Here is a 24898-nt window from a genome sequence, read left to right on the forward strand (position 1 = left end):
CACCCGGCAAATTTTTTGTATTTTTGGTAGAGACAGGGTTTCACCGTGTTAGCCAGGATGGTCTCGATCTCCTGACCTCATGATCCGCCTGCCTCGGCCTCCCAAAGTGCTGGGATTACAGGTGTGAGCCACCGCGCCCTGCCCCCGCACCAGGGATTTTTAACTTGCCAAATGTGTATGATTGATTTGAAGGCAATAATCCATCCTAGACATGCCTTTTAACTCTCACTCCTACAGTAGAGTAAAATATTTCTTAACAAAGATTTGGTTTTCCTTCAAGTTTTTCAGCATTAATTTTAGACATCCAGCCCAAATAGCTACAACAGGTTTGCATACCTTATCATGATTTTGGAATGCACTGTTCATCAAAACTATTATCTCTGGGAGAAATTACAAACTTTAGAATCTACGTAAGTAAAGGAAGCAGCAGATTATTTTCCATTTACCTAGACCAAGGCCTTCAAAAAATGATGAATTGACACTGTATTCTGTGAGCATTGTAAGTTTGGTTCTATTAATGTAAGAAAAATTTCATTTTCTGTAATTTAATGTTTTCTCTTAAAATATGCCTTGACAATCTGCATCATTTTTTAATTTGGCATAGTATTCCCTTCTATGGATGTTCCATGATTTATTTAACCTTTGATCTGCTGGTGAACATTTAGTTAGCTTTATCTATTGCTGAACATTTTGCTATTCAACACGATGCTTTAATGAACATTCTTTTTTACATTTGTGGTGTTTCTTTACAGCCAATTACCATGTCAAAGAAAATATGCATATTTAGTTTTAGTAGATACAGTACTGCAAAATCCCTCTAAAAAAGCTTAACAGTGCTAATTTCCCTATACCGTCCCTACCTGTGGATACTATCAGACTTTTAACTTTTTGCTGTTTAAAAAGACATTACACATGCACTCATACACACAAAAGCAGTCTTTGTTTAAATGTCACCTTCTTAATGAGGTCATCATAATTTTCCTCTTAAAATTGAACCACCACCCCCCTCAGCATTCCTTAATCCCCTTTACACTATTTTCTGTAGACCTTCTGGCATGCTGTTGTTTCTCTCTTCTTACTCTAGACTGTAGGCTCCAAAAAGGCAAAGTTTTGAGTTTTTGTCCTGTTCATTATGAACAATGCTTGGCATATGATTTAAAAAACTCGCATATTTATTGAATTAAATGGCCATGGCAGTTGTAGAATACACGTGAATTTCAGCCATAGCTGTTATGTTTCTCCTTTGGCCCATCTGTCCCTGGTTTAAATACATCTCACCTGACAAGAAAGTTCTCTTAAAAGTAGCCACAACTGCTTGGAGTGCATTACTCTAAGAAAATCACCCATGTCTGGCTATTAGCAGGCCGTGTGGGAGAAGGAAATACTGTCTGTATAGCAACATGTAGTCAACAATAGGCTGCATATACAACAGTGGTTCTCTAAGATTATAATGAAGCTGAAAAATTCCTGTTGCCTAATGATGTCATACCCGTTGTAATGCTCATGATATTATGGCAGAACACTTTACTTTTTCTATGTTGATACACAAATACTTACCATTGTGTTACAATTGCCTACTGTATTCAGTACAGTAACATGTACACATTTATAGCCTAGGCCCAGTAGACTGTACCATATAGCCTAGATTTATGTTAGGCTATACCATCTAGATTTGTGTAAGTACACTCTTAGGATGTTTGCACCATGACAGAACCACCTAATGATGCATTTCTCAGAACATATCCCATCATTAAGAAACACATGATTGTACTCCTTCCTACTCTGGACTCCCAGGGCAGTTGATTATCAAAGTAGAGCCCAGCCAGTGCTGGCCATCCAACCACCACCTTGCTTATTTTAGCCCTTCCCTTCCTGTTTCTTTCCTGCCAATGCCTAAGGGGGCCTAGAAACAAGAACCAACCCTATTAAAACAGACATTCTATCCAGGCAAGTGACTGGCACTGATCTGCCCCACACTAGGCACAACGCACTCCCTACCATCCCTTTGGCTCCACACCATTTACAGTAACAATGGCACCTTAGTCAAACAGAGAACTGAGGTTTGGTAGAGCACCAAGTTTCATTGTTTTTGTCAGGTCAGATTTTGGATGTGAAAAAGGTATCAGACTAAGAGAAAACAAAGGATAGTGACAATTCAGAGTAGCTGGAGTTGCTTACGCTATATAACAGCTAAGAGTTGTTCATCTACCACTTTAGCATTTTGGTGATACATATAAAACTCCTTAGCTCCTATGTATTTTCTTCACATTTATCAACATCTATAATGTCCTCCCTTTCAGTGGCATATCATGTCAGGTTTGCTTCAAATAAGGAAACGTGATCATAATGAGTATTTTCACTGTGATGTATTTAATGGAGAGGCTAGGTGGTATTTTTGATACTTTAATTCAAGGCTAATCAGGGGGTCTGCAATGCTAGTAACCTTCATCCTCACCTGGAGGAAAAAAAAAAAAAAAAAGGCAGTGATCTCTAGGTACCACTAGGCAGGCCTAAAAAGAAAAGAATATTGTAGGAGAAGCTGTGCAGGCTAAGGAAATTGTATATTTATTTACTTCACATTCCATTTAGTGATGAGTTGCTTTATTCTTGGTCCATTACTTATTTCATCATCTCTCCCAGCTAGAGCAGTATAGGGGTAAAGTTTGATGACAGAGTTCTGGAAAGCAGATAGAGGTTTTCAGGAACTTAGACGTTCCAGAATAAGAATCTGAGCAAGAGAGAGGAAGAGACTTGAATACAGAGTAGGAAGCTTTTATTAGGAATGTCAAAGTAGTGGAGCGGGAATAACAAAGACCAGAAGAAGCTTCACTTGATTATAATTAATTTGCAGTGGTTGGTAAAGGCAGGCACCAAGCCAGATTCACCACTTTATAAATAATAAATCTGCGGGGGTGATGTGAAAGATGCATGGTAAGGTTGCATCAGCAAGGTGAATCACTTGAGTGGGTGGGACCATCTAGAAAAGCATCTGTGTTTGGAAAGGGATCATTCTACAGCTTAGTCCAGAACACCTTGAACACAGCATAGCAGAATCTTGGCTGTAATACTTGGAGCAAATGTCACTGGCAAAAATAGCATATATGCTGGGATGTTCATAAGAAATACTCATAGTTAAGTATTGCTGGTCCTTTCGCATATAGAATCTCAGTATTAGAGGAAAATAGTAAACTGAAACTCTACCTTATTTCTGTTCTTTACGAGCCAGTTTCACCTATTGTATTACTTCATTATCAATTGCAGCTGTGTAGCCAGTGAGCCATAGGATTCTTTTTGTTAGGCACAAAGTAGAAACCAGCTGTTGAGACAAGTAGGAATCTTATGTTAGCCTGCCAGTTCCTCCTTTTCCTACCTACCTGCCTCACCCCCCGTCTCAAATGGTGGTCATGTTTTTTGTCACTCACCATTCAGGGGAGATGCTATCAATGAACCATGCTGGCTACACACAAATGCCTTTTCCTCAGATGATATTAATCATCTTTGCCTTAAAAACTGAAGCTCTTCCAAGTTTTCACTATGAGAGAAAAAAAAATTGCAACACCTAGCCTTGTAGTTAACACCACAACTGAATAATGGAAGTTGACATTTACAGTAACAATGGCACCTTAGTCAAACAGAGAACTGAGGTTTGGTAGAGCACCAAGTTTCATTGTTTTTGTCAGGTCAGATTTGGATGTGAAAAAGGTATCAGACTAAGATACCTTAGTACGTGATACCTAGTAAGATACTAAGATACCTAGTAATGTTTATGTGAACTATCCCAAGGTCACAGGAAATTAATGGCAATATACAAGGTTAGGGTAGTTCACTTTCTATAGGAATTTGGATTTTACTTCTTAAACTACAACGGAAATGTCTCAGGCAATCTGCTTTGGGAGTTTATTCTTGAATAATACTGATTTCTCATTGAAGGAAAAAATACTGTATCCAACAACTCAGATATGGCAGAATTGAAGTCAATGTTCCGGGAAGTTCTTCCAAAACAAGGTATGTACATCACAAATATTGAAGTCATTATTATAGGGACTAAACAAGTGATAGGCAGTGTCACATAGGAGGCTTAACAGCTAAACATCTATAGCTATTGTGTTCCGTATTATTCCATTTACTGTCTACTTTTACTATATGCTTTTTCATGATATCCAGTAAAAGGATAACAAATAAAACATTGTTTCTTATACCTAAAATTGCCAATTAGCTAATTAATTCCTAAAATTGCTAATTACAATATGAATTTTTTTTTTAAAGAAACAGGTTCTCACTGTGTCACCCAGGCTTGGGTACAGTTGGCACAATCATAGCTCACTGCAGCCTTGAACTACTGGGCTCCTGCCCTAGCCTACTGATATGCTAGTACTAGCCAGGCATGTGCTACCATGCCTGGCTAATTTGTTTTTATTTTTGTAGAGACGGGATCTCAATGTGTTGCCTAGGCTGATCTCAAACAATCCAACCCCTTTGGCATCCCAAAGTGCTGGGATTACAGGTATGAGCTACCATGCCCGGCTCAATATGAAACTTCAATGAAAGAAATAATGGAATTTACTGTAATGTTAAATAAGGTCTGAAAGTGGAAAAAGAGAAACCTAAAGCAACAGTAAGAAAAGCCAAAGGTTTAAACATTCAGTTATTTGAATATTTATGTTAAATATCATACTTTGCTATATTTTTTGCACTATGTATATATATTCTGCCAAATCTTATTTTAAAATTAAACTTCTGACACAAAAAGTTGTGTCTTATGGTAGCATAGCTTGGGTAGAAAGCTCAAAACTTGTCTTCCTCAGAAACACCCTAGTAGTAAGAAATGCTGCTTAGAGTGACAATGATCTTTCTGGTCCCACAGCAAAACTCAGTTTAGGTACAAGAGTTTTTCACTGACAACAGATTAATTTTTTAGACCTTCATTCTAGCTGCAAATCTAACTACCAAACAACTGGGTTATCTTTCTTGAATTAATTCTTATTTCTTCTTAAACTTAGGGCCATTGTTTGTGGAAGATATAACCACAATGGTGCTGTGTAAACCCAAACTTTTACCCTTAAAATCTCTGACTCTGGAAAAACTAGAGAAAATGCATCAAGCAGCACAGAATACAATTCGCCAACAAGAAATGGCAGAAAAGGATCAACGGCAAATAACCCACTGAATAACTGAGCACTTTAGGGAACAACCTACATTATCTACTATTTAACAATAACTAGAAAATATGCTTCTGTGTGCTGAAAGTAGTATGTGTTAATACTATCAATAAAATTGAGAGTATTCATATAAATACAAAAATATCCAAGATTGATGAAATTTGTATTATGAATATAAACACACTGGTTTGTATTGAACATAAACAGTTGAACTATGAACCAAGTTTTATGGGGTTTAAAAGTCATGTTTTTAGAATTGCAAATTACATTATTTGTTCACCATTGCTATTGCTATCTTTTATAGGTAACTTGCTTGGGATCTCTTATAGATAACATTCTTGGGCACAAGGGCCTAAATACAACTTTTATATACAGAGGATCTTTATGTTTATTAAATCTGAAGATACATTCCAATCTTGCATAAAGTGTTCAATGAGCTTTTACATTACATAAAAAACAAAGTTTTTAAACCAATTTTATGTGCTGTGTCACGTTTAATGCTGTCTTGTGTGACCAGATCCTACCAGTAATAACAAAACTGTCTTAAACCTCTTTTTTTTTTTAAGACAGAGTTTCGCTCTTGTTGCCCAAACAAGTGCAATGGCACCATCTCAGCTCACTGCAACCTCCGCCTCCTAGGTTCAAGCTATTCTCCTGCCACAGCCACCCAAGTAGCTGGGACTACAGGCATGCACCACCACGCCTGGCTAATTTTGTATTTTTAGTAGAGATGGGGTTTCTCCATGTTGGTCAGGCTGGTCACAAACTCGCAACCTCAGGTGATCTGCTCACCTCGGCCTCCCAAAGTGCTGGAATTACAGGCGTGAGCCACCACGCCCCAGCCCTTAAATCTCATTTTTAAGAAACCCTCACCTATTCTGTGGGCAGCTAACTTTTAATTACATTAATTTTAAGGACTTGAGAATAAAATGACTGCATTTATCATCCAAGTGTCAAACAATAAAAAACCTAAAAATGGTAACTATATTTATATAAGCCGAGGAAATATGGGCTTGGATAAAACCCATGAGGTAAATATGAACATTAAACTTGGTTTTAACTGTAACGGACCGTATCTAAACCTGTAATTAGTATACTCCTAACAGTACCCTCATAAATTCTGAATATAATTCTTGTTTGCTACAGTCAATATTTGGCAGTTTAAATTAGCATAGACCTTGAGGCCTTGCTGAGTTATTAGGCTATGTAAAAGAGGTTAAAAATATGATAATTCTGTGTTACTAATTGGTAATATTTTCTCATACATTGGGTAAATGTCAAGCTTTGGGTCTTTGGAGTATAACTTTTTGTAACACTAGCCATTATTTGGTAACAGAATTTAAGGATGATGGAATGATGGAAAGTATAACATTTCTAAAACTTAATTAAGCTCTAGGTCAGATAACAATGGAGTAAAGTGATACCTGCATTTTTTTTCCCCAGTGTAATCTTAATTTACTATCGTACTTTTCACTTGAAATTTTGTAGGGAAAAAGTTTTCAAGGAACACTAAGATTAAATTCACTAGGTTCAAATATGCTTCCTTATGAGACTTAAACTTTACTGTGTGAAATTAAAGTTTAAGAGGCCTAAAATAATGTACTCCCAATAAAGAATCAACACTGCTTCACATGTTTTATTTTGGTGTACATTCTTCTAGAACCAGGTTCATTTTTCCAGTTTTGTAGAAAAATAGATGTTCCAGCCACCATTTACTTAACTGTCTAGTCTTTTAAGACCAATCAGTATGTTCCCTGGAAAGATGAATAAGTCCCATGACTAATTTTTAAAAAATTCTTTAAGACAAAGAAACAACTTTCTTTTTTTACTCCCAAAGCACAGTATCTCAACAGCAGCAGCCAACATGGGGTTTTAGCAGCTTAACTTTACCCCCTAAATAAAGCTTTGTATAAACCAGTGATTTTACTACAAAAAACACTGTCCTTGAAAGAAAGGAGTGGCAGTCAGACATCAATGCAAAACTTGGAATGATTAGGTCATAAACATGGCACTTACAAAAGGTAGCTTATTAGAATATTCCACTTAAGAAGAGGTTACTTTTCTGTCCCTCCTTTGCCCCCTCGAAAAACAAAAAAAAAAAAAAAGAAAAAACATTTCCTTTAAAAATTCCCCTTAAATGTAGGTTTATAAAATGTCAGAAATGCCTTGTACCCAAAACAAGTGCTTAAAAAAAAAAAAAAAACTTGTGCTAACAACTCTTACAATTCAGATATATATTTTTAAAACATCTAAGACTGCAAGAGTTCTTATATTCAGTAGCTCTCTGGTTTAAGACGACCTCCATCTCCTTCGCTTACAAAACGCTTTCTGCCCCTGTAATGAAGAAAAAAAACAAAGACATGAAAACAGATACAGATTCTGACTATAGTCAACAAAAAAAATTAAAAACTTGGTATTTTTTTGTTACGTGTTAGCTTTTAAAGGGTTTTCCATTTAAAAAAAAAAAAAAAAGCATGCCTCTAATTCCTTTGGAAAAGACTCCCTACTATGTATCTTACCATAAAACATCAATATCAAATCTGAGTTTTTGTTTTAGTAAGTTCACTATCCAAACAGTCATATTAAAAAAAAGTTGACTCAAACTAAAGCATTTTATTTAGAAATTTAAATTTATTTCTAATTATTATTTGTAAGCTTAACAGTGAGCCAAATAGGAAACACTAACATAATTCAGAATTAGGCAAACTGGAGCTGTGGAACCTATCAAAATATCCATGTTTGACAATTAAAAAAAATAAAAAGTTTTATCAACTGTAGAAAAGCCATAACTTGAATGTGGAAAAAAGAAATCAGAATCATAGCCTATGCCCCATGTTGGGATTTGTGCTTTCTCAAACTCAAGAAGCTCAGCTCTATAACGTAACCACACTCTAGCTAGTGGCAATAGCCCAGAAGGAACAGCTGGCCAGTGGCCTAAAGCAGTAAGTGGGAAATAGAAGTTGGGCAACATTAGCCCTTACTCTCTGACCCCAGGCCAACAGGCACAAGCATGCAAAACCACACACAAATGTGCACCTCACCCAAATAGGCTAAAAGATAAAGGACCCAAGTCAAAGCTATATGGTATGTATACACAGAAAGTTTACTGCCTCACATGACCCTTGAGAATAAAGCCACACAGAAACATTCAGACTTTCAAACAGAGGCTGAAAAACTTTCAAAAAGTCAATGCCAGGGTACTGGCCCCTTTTCATATCAAGTCTAAGTGGAAAACAGCTACATCATCTTGAACATAAAGGCTTCAGACTACGTATTGAGACCAAGGTAGGGAATGAAGAAGTAGTCAGTAATAATAAGGCCTGCCAAAGTTCAGAGTTTTTACTAATGTATACCACTTGGCACATCCATACATAAATCCTGCCATCACCAAACTAATGTCTATATTTCCAAATATTCCTAGTAAAGCTATTAAACTATCTTTCATCACTTTCTTTTCCCTCTCTTTTAATGGCTTCTAAAATTCTAAAGCAAAAGCCCCTACTAGGAAATATTTTTCTGAGTTTTAATTCTTACAATGCACTTAAATAAAAATATCAAAGCTTAAGAAATTTTCCAGATAAAAAATTGTAAGAACTTAAGATTATATAAAACTGACCCACACAAGCAGTAAGTTTGGCTATTACTAAACATTTATATTATTACATTATAAGCTTCATTATTAGCTTTAACAACAACAAAAAACTTAGCAACTCCTTAAGAGTTACATCCTAGTAGCAAAAAAATAGCTCCAAGGAAAATCACCCACACACATACACTTTCCAGTGAGAACATCCTCCACACACCCCCCAACACACACACTTTCCAATGAGAACATCCAATTAGACCCAGTTCTCCAACCTGTAAAAAAGTCAAGGAAGCCATGTCCAGTACAGGTAAGAGCCTAGATCTTTGAAGCCAGAAAAGTCCTGGATTCATACTTGGCTTCTACCATGTACTAGCCATGTGACCTTAGAAAAAGTATACCTCCCTAAGCCTCAATTTTCTCATCTTATCACTGATAATACCTACTCTAAAATAACACTGAAACTACTTACAACAAAGGAACTGCTCCACAAGATTAGTTTCTTTCAAATGAACTGGGACTTCATGAGGCAGTCCTGTACAGATTTACAAGGGGGCTAAAACAAGCTTCGCCCTTCTTTCTCCATGAACTCACAAGAGTCACGTTCTTCAGTGACTTCAGGGAATGATAAACTAACTTAGCACTTAATTTTCCCAAAGACCTCATCCACTATTTTATATTGAGAAAGTAGTATTTAAATAAAGTACCTTGAAGGACAAAGATCTCTGAGTTGTTTGGAAATTATTCCAGACTGAAAACATTCTTCTACAAACCGCTCCAGCACAGAGTACGAATGTGGGACATCCAGATTAATGTCTGGAATTTCGTTGTAAATTCTCTCATAACCCTACAACAATGAAATTACACACAGAATTGTTAGCCAATATAAAATATATGTCATAAAACACAATCGATCCATCACTATGTCATCAATCTATATTTAAGGCCAAATGTTCAAGTGGTTAAACTGAAGTCTGATTTGAATAGTGAGAAGCACAGAAAGTAGATTTGTTACAGTGTTTTACAACTGCTCTCTTTTATTAGAGTCAGGAAATAACAGACACTGGCAAGGTTGAGGAGAAAAGGGAAGGTTTATATGCTGTTGGTGGGAATGCAAATTAGTTCAGCCCCTGTAGAAAGTGGTTTGGAGATTTCTCAAAGAACTCAAAATAGAATTACCATTCAACCCAACAATCCCATTACTGGGTGTATATCCAAAGGAAAATAAATCATTCTACCAAAATGACACCTGCATTTGTATATTTATCGGGTACTATTCACAATAGCAAAGACATGGAATCAACCCAAGTGCCCATCAATGGTGGATTAGACAAAGAAAATGTGGTACATATACGTCCATGGAATGCTACATAGCCATAAAAAAGAACAAAATCATGTCCTCTGCAGCAACGTAGATGCAGCTGAAGGCCATTATCCTAAGAAAATTATCACAAACATAAAACCAAATAATGCATGTTCTCACTTGTTAGTGGGAGCTAAACATTGGGTACACACAGACATGAAGATAGGACCAATAAACACTGGGAATTTCAAAAGTAGGGAGGTGGGAAAGAGGACAAGAGTTGAAAAACTACCTATCAGGTACTGTATTTACTACCTTAGGGACAAGATAATTAGAAGCCCAAACCTCAGCATCACTCAATATACCCATCTAACAAACCTGTACATGTACCCCTCTGATATCTAAAATTTAAAATATAAATTTAAAAAATAAGTAAAATTGGTTACATAGCTAAAAAAATTTTTTTAAATACTGTTCTCTTAAAAGAGCTGTAGGCAGACACCAGACATTGGGCAAACTCCTTTCCCATCTACTTCTCTATCTACACTTAGTATGTTCTTTTAAAAAATACAGGCCAAACACAAACCTCACAAACATTTAAAACAAGAATCATAAAATTTTAAATAGGAAAAAAGTACTTTATAATTTGTTAAAAGTTAAAGGTTCATGTTTCTCGCTAGATATAAAATAGAAATTGTCACATCTTAGATACCGAACCCTTGAGGTAGAATACATAATCAGATTTGTCAAAGTAGGTTAAAAAAAAAAAAAAAAAAAACCCACTGCAGTGTTACTTTCCAAGAAATGGTTGCAAAAGGTTCAAACCTCAAACATTACCATTAAGAAAAAATATATAGGCATAATAACACTAAACATACCTAAAGAAAAGTCACTGACAATTCATAATCTGTATTCAATCATATATTTAAGGCATAATACTAAAAGTTGTTCAAAAATAATGTTATACTTACTCTTTTCATTTGGTCTACAGTAATGGTAGAAGACTTCCAAAGGGACTTTAATAAATCCAAAATCATCTTAAATGTACTTTCTCCAGTTGACTCTAAAACCATTATAACAGCCTAAAAATTGAATCAATGAGTGAATTTTTGGTTAATTTATATATGAAACCGCTCCTAAATGTATCAGATGCCTTTTGTAATAGTAAAAATTTAAAAACCACTTCCTCCTTTGATATTAAAAAAAGGATGTACATTATTTAAAAAGCATAAGTCACTATGGTACAAAAAGGAACACTTAATAATTCTCTTTGACATGGCAAGGTAATCTTACTTCATATACAAGCTCATGGTGAAAATGAGGTACTTCCAGTTCCTTAAGGCAATGTTCAGCTTCAGATATGTCTCCAGAGAGTAAATATTCTTTCAGCAGCATATCGATCTATTAGATTTAAAAGTTGAGATGTGTTAGAATTCCTAACTTTTAAAATATCGTGCTTGCCTACAGGATTATTTGCCCTCATTCCAATATAATGAAATAATGGGTAACAGCTAGTAATATATAGACTGGACATGGTACTATTATCACAGAATTTTTCATAATTAAAAAATAAATCCCCAATTTTTAAATGGTTCATAATTATGACTCAAATGCAATGCTTCAGTGTGTCTGAATCACTGAGATCTACGAGTAGGTTTATAATGGACGTGTCCTGGGTTGTGACCATAATGCTTTAGTGTGCCACTAAAAATAAGGGATTTTAAATACCACTAGAGGGCACTAACAAAGTTTCAACATAAAATGGCATAAATATTTCACTTCTATCAAGATGCTGCTCTTAATAGTGCACTGAGAGTCAAAAAATGAGAGATGATAATGGGGTATTACTAGACAGGGCAAAGATTTCCACACAGTTTCTCTTTTCTCTACAACTGAGAATTTGAAACTCATTATCTAAAATGTTCAATAATTCAGTTTCCAGCTGTAAAGAAACAAGTCTTGATTTTCCTGCTCAAACTTGAACATCTCAAAAAAGTGGGAGAACTTTTTCAGCACAAGAGCTTCAGCTAGGAATATTTTTGCCTATATGTTCTTTGTTAAAATCCTCTTTGTATTTGGTGGGCACATATCTAGTTGTCTGAATGTTGAATGCTGGCTGACTGAATTAAAAAAAATCGTATTTAAGTATCCTTCCAACTTTTATAATGTATTTTCATAAAAGGTAAAGTAAAATTTAATTGCTGTCATGCTTTAGGATGTAATATTTACATGTAAGTAAATATGTATTTAAATATTTACATGTAAGTAAATATTTAAAGCACAGCATTTGAATATATTTACTTTATAATTACAAACTAATACATAATCATGCATCGTTTAATAGGGATACATTCTGAAAAGTGTGTTACATGACTGTCATGGTGCAAACATCATACAGTATACTCACAGAAACCTAGATGGTATAGCCTACTACACACCAGTGCTATATGATATAGCCTATTGCTCCTAGGCTACAAATCTGTACAGCAGGTCAGTATATTGAATGATATAGGCAATTGGAACACAATGGTATTTGTGTATCTAAACATAGAAAAGGTACAGTAAAAATACAGTATAAATGATTTTTAAAATGATACACCTGTATAGAGCACTCAATATGAATAGAGCTTTCAGGATGGAAGTTACTCTGGGTGATTCAATGAGTGAGTGGTTAGTGAATGTAAAGGCCTAAGACATTACCCATACACTGCTATGCACTTTATAAACACTGTATACTTAGGCTACACTAAATTTATGAAAAAACAAAGTAACTGTGCTACAACATTACAACTGTCTCCATATCACTGAAGGATAGGAATTTTTCAGCTCCATTAGAACCTTGTGGGACCACCACCATCCCATGCAGTTCATCACTGACCAAAACATCATTATGTGGCACATGACTGTACTTGTTATTCAAATCATATTACTTATTTTTAACATTTGTTACATAACTTTAAAAGTATTAAAAATATACCCCATCAAATTCCATGCACTTCTGAAAATAAATTACAAATACATTTATACATTTCTAAAAGTCTTCTTTGATCCAACCCTTCCATGTAAGCGAATATCCAAATAATGTCAACCTCAAACTCATATACTGGTAGATTTATTTCCTTTTTTATCTTGTCAATTTTCTTTATCGAGAGAGAATTCATACACCATAAAACATCTTGTCCAGTTTCCAAAAATATTAATTTTGGAGAGTATTACCATCTTAACAATATTAAATATCCTAATCCATAACCATGGGATATCATTCTATTTATTTAGGTCTTCTTTAATTTCTTTCAACAAGTTTTACAGTTTTCAGTGTACAAGACTTGCATTTCTCTTGTTAAATTTATTCCTAAGTATTTTATTTTTGATGCTATCATAAATGCAATAATTTCATTTCAGATCATTCATTCCTACTGTATATAGAATTGAATTTTGTGTACTAATCTTGTATCTTGCAACCTTTCTGAACTCATTTTTTAGTTAATAGTTTGGTTTCAGTCTTGGGGAGTTAAAAAAATGTGGATTCATTCAAATTTTCTGAATACAGATCATGTTACCTGGGAATACAACTAGTTTTATCTCCTCCTTTCCAATCTGGATGCCTTTTATCTTTCCTGCCTAACTGCCCTGGCATCTTTACTATTTTTATACCTCAATTTTTCTAATAATTATTTAATTTTTAAAAACAGATACTACAATCACAACATTACAAACACTGACTCATCTCTTTTAACATATATAAAAGCAAAAATGGTCACGGGTTCTAACTACATTTTGAACTCCTTAACACTTAAGCTACATACACATACACACACACACCCCTCATTAAAAGATTTACTAAAAATCAAAATTACAGTTACATGAAAAGATTATACTCAAAAATCAGAAGCACATGAACTACAAATCTTCTAGTTGCATGCCTTTTCTTAAAGAGATCTGCAGATAAGGAGTTTTTTTTGTTTGTTTTTTGGTTTCTTGTTACAGAATACCACAATACAGCCAGAAAAAAAAAATCCACAGGGAATAAATCTGGCATTTTAATGCAATAAATCGCTTTTTTTTTTTTTTTTCTGAGACACAATCTTGTTCTGTCACCCATGCTGGAGTACAGTGGCGTGATCTTGGCTCACTGCAACCTCCGCCTCCTGGGTTCAAGCAATACTGGTGCCTCGGCCTCCTGAGTAGCTGGGATTACAGGTGCGCACCACCATGCCTGACTAATTATTACGTATTTTTAGTAGAAATGGGGTTTCACCATGTTGACAAGACTGGTCTCGAACTCCTGGCCTCAAGCAATCCACCCGCCTTAGCCTCTCAAAGTACTGGGATTACTATCAATTTTCTTTTAAAACATGCATATGGGTAGTGAACGTCCTCACAAAAATCTAACACTCTGATCTACTCTAGCACTCATAATTCCTAACTCATTATTTAAGACTATCTAGTTTTAATTTACTTATATAAAAGCATATTTATTGAATAGCTAAAAAACAGAAAATCTCATTTCAACAGCATTTGAAAATTATTAAATAATAATATGAGAGAAAGATTTCAGGCATTCCTTTGAAGTTCATAGATGGCTTGCTTATAATTATTCATGAAAGCCCTTTTAACAGACTCATTTTTTATCATATAATTTATAATAAAAGCTCATAAAGTCAAATATAAAAGAATTATTTCATTTTCCAATTACAGCTGTAAGACCGAACTTAATTTTTGTCCATAAAAATAACAGCTAGTAGCCACAATTTATTTCACTCAGAGGAATACATATAAATTAAGTTAAAAACAATACCCAATCATTACCTCTTTAACAAGGTGATTGACAGATTGCTGCCCACCTCCAGAGCCCCACACACTATCTTTACGCTTTCCACCTTTAGACATGCTCAGAAGCACAGTAGCCTTATCCAGAGCAGCTCTACAGAGAAAGAAAAAAAATTTAAGTTTGGTAGCTGGACATACCTAAAGTTTACCAAATTATGGATAAAGCTTACAAAATCCTATATGCCCTAAATCTTTCACAAAACATAAAAGCAAAATAAAATTCAAAACACTTTTTCAAAACAAAAAGGAGCAAAAAAAGTTGATCCTCATGTTAATATTCTCATGCTTTATTTCATTTCTCCTTCAAGAAAAATCAAAACACATTACAAAATAACTGATCTACGCTGAGAAGAAACACTTCATATATAATTAACTTTCACCTAGATCCATGTCTTCCTACCCAGGAAGACCATTTCACTATGATGTGAAGTAGCCCTAGAAAATTAAGTTAATATACAGACCTAAGGAAAACTAAGACATGGCTGAGTCCAAGTCTCCAAGAAGTCAAGAAAAATCATATAGCACAACTCCCAAATGTCACATTTAGTTATTCCAAATATCATATTAATTATACTAAATCACAAGAGTGAAAAAGACATTTTCTGACTAAAATTCCTACAGTAGATAAATACAAAATAAAACTATAAATGAGGCCTCTCTTGTTAATGTTATCCATCTTATTAGAATATTAAACTACTACAGAATGCTAGAACCTGAGAACAGAACTTAAAAGATCTGTCCAATGGCTTTGTTTCATAAAGAAACTGAGGCCCAAAGAAGAGTGGCTTGACATGAAGGTAATTAATGATTTAGCTAAACTCCAGAACTTTTGCAGTATAGTACTGTCCTCTTCCTGGTATGTCATGTCAACATTCTCTCCATTTTAACAGTGGAGAATACAGAGAAGTGACAAACAGATGTACAGAGTGTTTGATTAATGCCAAGTGTCATTTCAATATGATCCTGTAGAATTTTCCCCTATTTTGAAATTCTAAGTAGGAAAAGTGATTTACTTACCTAGCCTGCACACAATCTACAGTTCCTTTGTAACTATCAATATAGGTATTACATAAAATTCCATCTCCAACAGCTCTAGCAATAAACTGGCCCACCAACTGTAATAAGGAAAAAAAAAAAAAAGAGCTATATAAAAAAATCTTAAATAACTTTTATAGGACACAATTTCTAAATACATAAATGATGATGATTGGCTGAAGTACACAGTCAGTACCTGAAAGATGCTGGAAGTTTTTTTTAAAAAAAAGCCTATGTAGTACCTGTTATGCCTGGCATACACTCCCACATCTTAACCTTCAAGTTAAGTGCCAGAGTGGGGGCCACCTCTGTTGTGCTCACTAATGAATTCCTAACACCTTGCACACTGCCTGAATACATAGTACATGATTTTTTTTTTTTTTTTTTTTTTGAGACAGAGTCTCGCTCTGTCACCCAGGCTGGAGTGCAGTGGCGTGATCTCAGCTCACTGCAACCTCCACCTCCCAGGTTCAAGTAATTCTTCGGCCTCAGCCTCCCAAGTGGCTGGGACTACAGGCGCACGCCACCATGCCTGGCTAATTTTTACATTTCTAGTAGAGACGGGGTGTCACCATCTTGGCCAGGCTGGTCTCAAACTCCTGACCTCGTGATTCGCCTGCCTCAGCCTCGCAAAGTGCTGGGGTTAAATGAATGATTTAAGGTCAAGTGAAGTCTTCTTAAAAAAAAAAAAAAAGAGGAGGCCGGGCGCGGTGGCTCAAGCCTGTAATCTCAGCACTTTGGGAGGCCGAGACGGGTGGATCACGAGGTCAGGAGATCGAGACCATCCTGGCTAACACGGTGAAATCCTGTCTCTACTAAAAAATACAAAAAACTAGCCGGGCGAGGTGGCGGGCGCCTGTAGTCCCAGCTACTCGGGAGGCTGAGGCAGGAGAATGGCCTAAACCCGGGAGGCGGAGCTTGCAGTGAGCTGAGATCCGGCCACTGCACCCCAGCCTGGGCGACAGAGCAAGACTCTGTCTCACAAAAAAAAAAAAAAAAAAAAAAAAAGACTAGGTTCTCTCAAAAACTAATCAAAGGAATTTATCTTGTGGAGAAAGAAGTTGTATAGAAATAGCTGGAAGTATGTTCACAGCATTACTTATTATAAAAAATGGAAATTAGTGTCCAAAAATAAAGCTATGGTTCAATGGTATATATGTAAAATGGTATATTATGTGGCCACAGGGAAAGATATTTACCATATTTCATGGTATGAGAAAAATCAAGTTTACAAAATAGCATACATGGTATGATTCCATTTTTTTAATTAAAAAAAATTAAGGATTTATAGAAGTCATACACTGATATATACCCACAGAAAGGAGAAAGGAAAACTTAACACCAGTAGCAGTTTTTGCTGGCCTTTCTTCTTTCCGGCTTTTATGTTTCAAAAATTCTACAATAAATATAAACTTATATAATCATTTTGTTACAGTACGTGTATTGGTATAAAAGGAAAAAATGTCTGCATTAGAATCACCACTCAATATCTCATACAGACTACTGTCTGTCATAAGTATAACAGAAACAGCATTTAGGAACTGACATGCCTATATTCTATTTCTAAATTAATGTTTTAGGTAAAATGATTTTACCTTGATTAAAAACTTTTGACAATAACAATTTCACATGTTTTCAAAGCTACAAAAGGGAAGAGTCTTATTCCTGATTTTTTATAATGAACATTAGTGAAGCAATCGTAACCTACATTTTTAAAAAATCTTAGTTAATAAAACAACTACATATAATAAAGACTATATGGCAAAACAAAAAAAAAAGAACTAAAAACTACACAGATCATGGGGGAAAAGTACAACATAACATTAAATTTATAGCATGATGAAGACCATGTTTAAAAAACAAAAGAACTAGGAAAAAATACACCGAAATGTTAGAGGGGTAGTTCGGTGTGGTAGGAAATGTGGGCCATCCCCTTCCATCTACTAAAATTTCCTAGGAGTATACATTACTTCCACAATTAGGAGTATAGTCGTGGGAGAGAATGAACAAAAAGAAGAATCATACAAACCTGTGGTGCTCTAGGAGTATCCAATGCTAATTCAGGTAGATCTTTCAACAATTTATCAAATGATTTTTCCACATCACTTGTGCTCATTACTGTCCCACAAAGGTCAGAAAGAAGCTTAGATGTCATCTCTCTATGACTAGCCTTCCCCTCCAATGCTAAGGACACTGCCAACACCGGTACTCCACTTTTCATTTCACCAAGATTTAAATCTCTTAACATTTCCTGTTCAAAAAAATAATTTAAAAACATTTTTAACGTGTATCACTACCTACAGTTCAATAAAATTTTATTTTTGAAAAATCAAGCTTTTATCTATATGTCTTTACCTCTCACTCTTCGGAAATAATTAAAAGACACAGTCATGTTTTAGGAGATAGGATAAATACACCTTTTTTCCCTGTGCATAAATTAGACATTGATCCACTTTGTCAAGCTTTAACTGCCTTAACATCGCTAAATTCAAAAATGTGAAATACATTTAAAATACTGTCATGGGTCACTTAACGACATGGATACATTCTGAGAAATTCACCATTCAGGTGATTTCATCAGTGTGCAATCATTATAGAGTGTACTTACACAAACCTAAATGGCATAGCCTACATGTAGGCTATATGGTATAACCTATTGCTCCTGGGCTACAAACCTGTATAGTATGTTACTATACTGAATACTGTAGACAACTATAACACAATGGTTACCTATCTAAACACAGAAAAGATATAGTAAAGAGTATTATTTGAGACCACAGGTATATATGCAGTCTGTCATGGAAACATCATTATGCAGCTCATGGCTAGTTCATTAAACTACATAATATTGCTAAGATTGGTATTAGGAGTAACTAACCTGCCTTACAATCTATTATTTCTATAAATACTGCTTTATGAGAATTTGTGGAGAAATTCATTTTACATTATCATAAGCTATTTATATTCTACTTTTCTTCAAAGCCTTCTCTTGAAATAAAAATTCACTTTACACTTCTGTATCAAGTTTAAAATTAGATCTTAAACAACTGTTTTTAAATGGGATTATTGGTTTAAAATTCTGGGGTAAATTTAAAATTTCCTATTAGAAATATAATAGCTGCAGCTAATACTTATTGACTAATGTATCAGGCATTGTAATAGCCTCTTTATTTATATTATCTTATTTAATACTCAAATAGCCCTTTGAGTATTAAATTATCATACCTACCATACTCAAAGCAGAGAGGGCACACAGCTGGAGTAGCCAAACTGAAAGCGGAATAAAGGTAGTCTGACTCTAGAAGCTAAGTTCTAATTCAGTTAGAGTGCCCTCCTCTTTAATGAAAGTTTTCTTAGAATCTTTAAATCATGATACACCACTAAGAGAGTGCCAGAACTATTTCACAGCCACCTAACTGGTGTCCTTGTTAGTAATCTCTTCTCACTCACTACAGTTCATCTTCATTGACTGCACTTTAACAACTAATCCATTACCCTCAAACATGATACTCCTCTTTCCTGGAAAACTATCTTAACTGGCGAACTCCTCACCATCCTTCAGAACAGCAGAGAATCATCTCTACTATTACTCTCTATTTTATGCTTTCCAAACCTACTCAGTTAATAGATATGTAGTATACAGATGGTCTTATGCGAGGTAGATAACAAGATTTCAACAGTCCCTGCCCTCACAGACTCATGGAAACTTTTCCTCTATAACAGAATGTTTCACATACTTTAATAATCTGTTTACATATCATTTCTTTCACTTGACTGGGCTTCAAAAGGGCAAGAATCACCTATTACAAATCCCTCCAGATGGTATGCACAGAACAAATATTTGTCTTATATTCAAATCCTACAAATCCAAAGATAACAAACCTCACAGTACCAGACAAATCATAAAAGTCTAGTCTAAATTTTAAGAATCTAAATGATCAAAGTCTTCTAAGGGTTACAATTATATTACTTTAATTCAATAATCCTAACTGACCAATAGTTTTATTTTATCCTAAATTTACTTTATGAACAATTCATAATTATTCTCATGGTTTCTAATTCTTTTTCAAATCTTTATTATTTGTGGGGGTTTTTTTTTGGACAAAGTACAAAGAAATCTTATCCTACTTCTGAACATACTTGAAATAAATGTCAAAAAAATGAAACTATGTCAGGCATTCTTGTCTGAGGTCCCTGAAGAGGTTTCAGGGGGGTCTATAAGTGCCCTCAAACTGCTAAAATTATATCTTATAAATTATAAAAACAGATTTTATAAATTCATATACATTACAAATTATCATTATAAAAATTATTAAAATATTGTCATTTTTCAGAGAAGAAAATGGCACATAGCTCTCATCACATCCCAAATATATAACTATTTTAATGTAATGAGATTTTATTCCATTTTTTAGAAATTCACTTATGCAAAAGAAAATGATTAAATTTATTCAGTGACCCAAGATCATTCTAGATGTATTTTGCTTATAAAAGATGTCTTCTCTCCTATATTAAATAAATTACACTTGCAACTTTAAACCTACCGCAACTTCATTAGTATCTCCATGCTCAAAATATTCCTGTATGATTGGTGTTAAAGTCTTCTCAAATGCCCTTTCATCCAAAGGCAAAACTACAGTTTCATAAACACAGTTCTCCTGTGAGGGGAAAAGGGAGTAAGAGTTATAAAAAACAAAATGCAAATAAACAAATGAAATTGTTGTATAATTTTTTATTCTAAGTAGTTAATAATCCCCACTTAGCACAAGACAAAGACATGCTACATACATTCATCACATAAAAACAGAATCTAGGCCAGGCAAGGAGACTCACACCTACAATCCCAACACTTTGGGAAGCAAAAGCAGGAGGTTCACTTGAGGCCAGGAGTTCAATACTAGCCGGGGCAACATAGCAAAACCCTGTCTCTACAAAAAAATTTTAAAAATTAGCCAGGCATGGTAGCCTGCACCTGTAGTCCTAGCTACTCAGGAAGCTGAGGCAGAAGGCTCTCTTAAGCCCAAGAGTTTGAGGCTGCAGTGAGCTATAATTAATTCATCACTGCACTCCAGCATGGACAACAAAGCTAGAAAATAGTAATAAAATAATAATAAAAATAGTAGAATGTGTATGTCACTGCTCTTTTACAAAATCAGAATAAGCCAATATATAGATTAGAGCCATTAACCATAGCAAATACATAATTTGCTCCCAACCCCCATGTCTTAATTTTTTCTCTCAAAATTTTTATGTCTCTCTCAAAACCAATCTTTCGGTAACCAAAAAGCTTCATGATGGCTTCCTATCATATATGGTATTTTAGTTAAAACTTCACTTTTAGAAAAAAAGAAGCAGAAACCAAAGCCTTCACAATTAACATTATTATAATAAAAAGTATAACACAAAGATCAAGGTTGTAGTGGCAGAAAAAAATCTCTAAGGAAAAAAGCACTGTTCAATTGAAATTTCAAAAAGAAGATTAACATACATCATCGAACCACTCCTCTCTCCCCATGCAAAACAAGCTCTGAAATGTAGTGCCCCCCCTTATCTACAGGGTGTATGTTCCAAGCCCTGTCAGAGGATGCCTGAAACCACAGATAGTACCAAACCCAATAAATACTGTTTTTTCAATCTGATAACCTAGACAGCTACCATGTGACGAATGCACGAGTAGTGTATACATTGCAGATACACACTGGACAACGGAATGGCTCACATCCTAGGCAGGATGAGGTGGATGAAGCTGGACAGCGGGAGATCTCATCATACTACTCAGAATGGCATGCAATTTAAAACTTATGAATTACTTCTGAAAGCTTCCAATCAGTATTTTCAAACCACATTGGACCATGGGTAACTGAAACTGCAGAAAGTGAAACCACGGATAAGAGGGGACTGCTATATTTGCAACCTGTGACTGGCTTCAGCCTAAAAACATATACTTGAAAGATTAAGACATTTTTAGCAAAGATTCTACAGTACTTGAATCCTACTAGTTTCATATTTTTCATATTCTCTTAGAAATATTTCCATGTCCAACTATTACTTAAAACAGTTAAATACATACATACAACACAAAATAAAAACAATGTAACATATACTCCTAACATTTTCCTGTCTAAAATTTCCATCACCGTGTCTTACCTTATGCAAAGACATGATTTTCAAAAAACATAATCAAAATGTTTGGGATTTGCTTCAAACTAATCCAAAACAGGGTAGGGCAAACAGGCCAAGAGAAGACAGAGAGTAAATGGAATGAAACAAGACTGCCTATGAGTTTGTAATTATTTAAGTTTGTAAAGCTAAGAGAAGAGTACAAGCAGATTATACTATTCTACTTTAAAATTTCCATTAAAAAAATATTAAAAATTCACTACACAATCTTATTAAAAATTTACATTTTCAGCATTATCCCTAAAAGATGCACATCCCCAAAACAAAATTTATTATATAGTTACCATTCTAAACGGTAATATTTAAAAGCAACCTAGTATCTCTAACTCATAATATTCAAAAGAAGATATTCTCAATTATCATTACTATAGAAACAAACTATATTAACAGAATTTACTGAAAAATGGTCAACTTAATAATCCTAAGTGAATTTGTAAAGAGCTATTTCTGACTCACTATGGAAACCAAGTGAAAGTTATGCATATATTACTGTCAGTTTACTTGGTTTCCTAATCCAAAACATATATACATATGATTTGACACATGTATGAGTAAATTACAAACATGGAGTCAAAAAAGTTCATAAACATTTTAAATATTATGAAAAAGCAAAGCACTGATACCTGGTCATCATCATAGTTAGGATCTTTCACATCTACCTCCTCCACATCATACACCTGTCCAGGTGTACCCCAGACACCTTTGCCTCCTGCACCACCTGAAAAAGTTTAGAATTGAGAAAGAAAAAACATAAAATTCATCAATTTGTTGAAATCTAAAATAATCCTAAATGTTCCAATGTTAAATAACAGCTAAAAAAAATTGTATTTAATGTCTATGTTAGTTTTTCTTCCAGTTTTCTTTCCCTATTGGTTTCCTTTTTGTTCAGACCACTCTTTCAATATTTCTGAAAACATTAAGTTCAAATAGCTTATGAAGTTAAAAACTAAAAAAGCAGATACTTTAAAATAAAAGCAAAAACAAATAAAGATAAAAAATAGCTATACTGAGGACCTCAAAGGGGATGATATTGCAGCTGAGCTCTAAATTTTATTCGACATTTCTTTGGGACCAAGACAAAAAGAAACATGCTGGGCCAGTAAAGCGTAGCATAGAAAACTCAACAAGGGAAAGATTATTTAACAAAAAAGGACAGTAACCACCATAAAATATTTTAAAGTCAAATACTGTACTCTTTAAATATAAAAGTACACATTAAACCACACTATTAAGCAATATATTACAAATATAGAAAACAATAACTAATTGCTTTTAAGCATTAACAGCCCTGAAAATTCTATTTTCTAAATACAAAACAACCAATAGAAGCTTAACAATTCCAATTTTCGAAGTTGCTTTTCTACATCAACTTACTGAAATGTTTTAAGGACCAATGCACTACATTATTTTTTAAAGAACCTTTACAATGTCACCAACATTTCTGTTTTTGGAGGGTTTTATTTTGTACCAACTATATCCTTGCCATCAGACCAAAACAGAATCTGATAACCAGGTTTCATTTTGATATAAACCATGATTGCAGAGCCATTCAACAAAAGTAATTTTTGACATCACAAAAACATTTTACAAGAAGCCTACGCTATAAATTGAAGTTCCCACCATTCAAAAGATGATGAAATCATCAGAAAACTCTTAATCAACAAATATTTGTCTATGACGTGCTAGTCACTATTTCAGGTACTAGAGATACAGCAGTGAAACAGACCAATGCACTACAGAACCCAAAATAAAGAGCTAATGAGAACTCACAACCAGATCTCGGAAAACATTAAAATTCAGATCCAGATGTTATCAAATTTATGTTTACTAGTAGTAGTAATGGACATAATTATATTAATTAAATAAGTATGATGGATTTCTGACTCCTTTCAAACTTAGAGAACATATGCAAAACTCATAACAGTGAAAAACATCAGTGCATATTTTGCTGGAAATAAACCGTTAACATTTTACTAAAGAAAATTAAATCTACTCAAACAAGAAAAAAGATCAACCTAAAGAAAAAGTGAGATGGTCCTCACCTTATTACTAAGTAAAAATATATACAAACTGTAAAGCCTTATATTATCACTGTTTGAATTTCTCTCATTCCTAGAACAAGGAAATTGTAGTACAAGAACCAGACAATTTTTTTCCACTTGTTTATCTTCCATTTGTTGGACATGATATATACCAACCTTTCTTTGGTAGTCCCCTTCCTTTCCCAGATCTGGATCGCCTATCCAGCAACCTTCCCTTTGGACTGGTTGGCACAGTTACTCCACTTCTAAGGGCGTCACTCCCATTGTCGCTGACCGAATCGCCTCTGCCAGAGTCCCGGGATGAGTTTTTCCTTAGCCGCCTTTTTGCCTTGGCATTAATTCTAGCTTCATTAATGGAGGATGCTGAAATCCAATTTCCATTTATTTCATTCTTTATTTCCTCAGTCCCAGTGTTTTCTTCATCACCAGAAAAGAGACAGTCACTTAAATTATCAGGATCTTAAAGAGAAAAATGAAGAAAGAAAATTCTAAGTATTTTAAGTATCTACTGTTTTACAGACATAGTGGTAAGTTACATTAGGTTGAATCACATGACACGACCATTTTTGCAGGTAAATTACAGTCGCATATTGGGAATTTCATCTACTTCAATCTAATAAACAACAACTAAATAAGATTATTTTTCACATTATCAAGGAAAGTAAACCAAGGCACTGAATTTTAACAAAGTTTACCAAAAGAAGCATGTTATTTCACGTGTTTAGATCATAAAATCTATGCTAACAGCAACACCAAATATAAAACC

At 34.5% G+C, this 24898-nt stretch overlaps 2 protein-coding genes across 9 annotated transcripts in view; one reads left to right on the forward strand and one right to left on the reverse strand.

Moving 5' to 3' along the window:
* BBIP1 (BBSome interacting protein 1) overlaps positions 1-6789 on the forward strand; it is a 21054-nt gene extending 14265 nt beyond the window's left edge. For 4 of the 6 annotated variants that reach the window (XM_011967542.1, XM_011967539.1, XM_011967543.1 and 1 more), the window contains 2 exons: positions 3931-4005; positions 5001-5633. In XM_011967542.1, the coding sequence (XP_011822932.1) occupies positions 3960-4005; positions 5001-5167 (213 nt within the window). In that variant the 5' untranslated portion in view covers positions 3931-3959 and the 3' untranslated portion in view covers positions 5168-5633. Of the gene's footprint in view, positions 1-3930; positions 4006-5000 lie in introns of all 6 variants that reach the window. The other 2 variants (XM_011967544.1, XM_011967545.1) reach the window with 2 other exon arrangements.
* Positions 6781-24898, reverse strand: part of PDCD4 (programmed cell death 4 (neoplastic transformation inhibitor)) — a 27484-nt gene continuing 9366 nt past the window's right edge. For 2 of the 3 annotated variants that reach the window (XM_011967536.1, XM_011967537.1), the window contains 10 exons: positions 24289-24591; positions 22714-22808; positions 20455-20568; positions 17940-18161; positions 15893-15990; positions 14855-14969; positions 11339-11446; positions 11017-11127; positions 9450-9589; positions 6781-7493 (listed from right to left, as the gene is read on the reverse strand). In XM_011967536.1, the coding sequence (XP_011822926.1) occupies positions 7433-7493; positions 9450-9589; positions 11017-11127; positions 11339-11446; positions 14855-14969; positions 15893-15990; positions 17940-18161; positions 20455-20568; positions 22714-22808; positions 24289-24591 (1367 nt within the window). In that variant the 3' untranslated portion in view covers positions 6781-7432. The remainder of the gene's footprint in view (positions 7494-9449; positions 9590-11016; positions 11128-11338; positions 11447-14854; positions 14970-15892; positions 15991-17939; positions 18162-20454; positions 20569-22713; positions 22809-24288; positions 24592-24898) is intronic. The other variant, XM_011967538.1, reaches the window with a different exon arrangement.

The sequence above is a fragment of the Mandrillus leucophaeus genome, unplaced genomic scaffold (assembly GCF_000951045.1).
Source record: "Mandrillus leucophaeus isolate KB7577 unplaced genomic scaffold, Mleu.le_1.0 Scaffold80, whole genome shotgun sequence".
In the NCBI taxonomy this organism is placed as follows: domain Eukaryota; kingdom Metazoa; phylum Chordata; class Mammalia; order Primates; family Cercopithecidae; genus Mandrillus; species Mandrillus leucophaeus.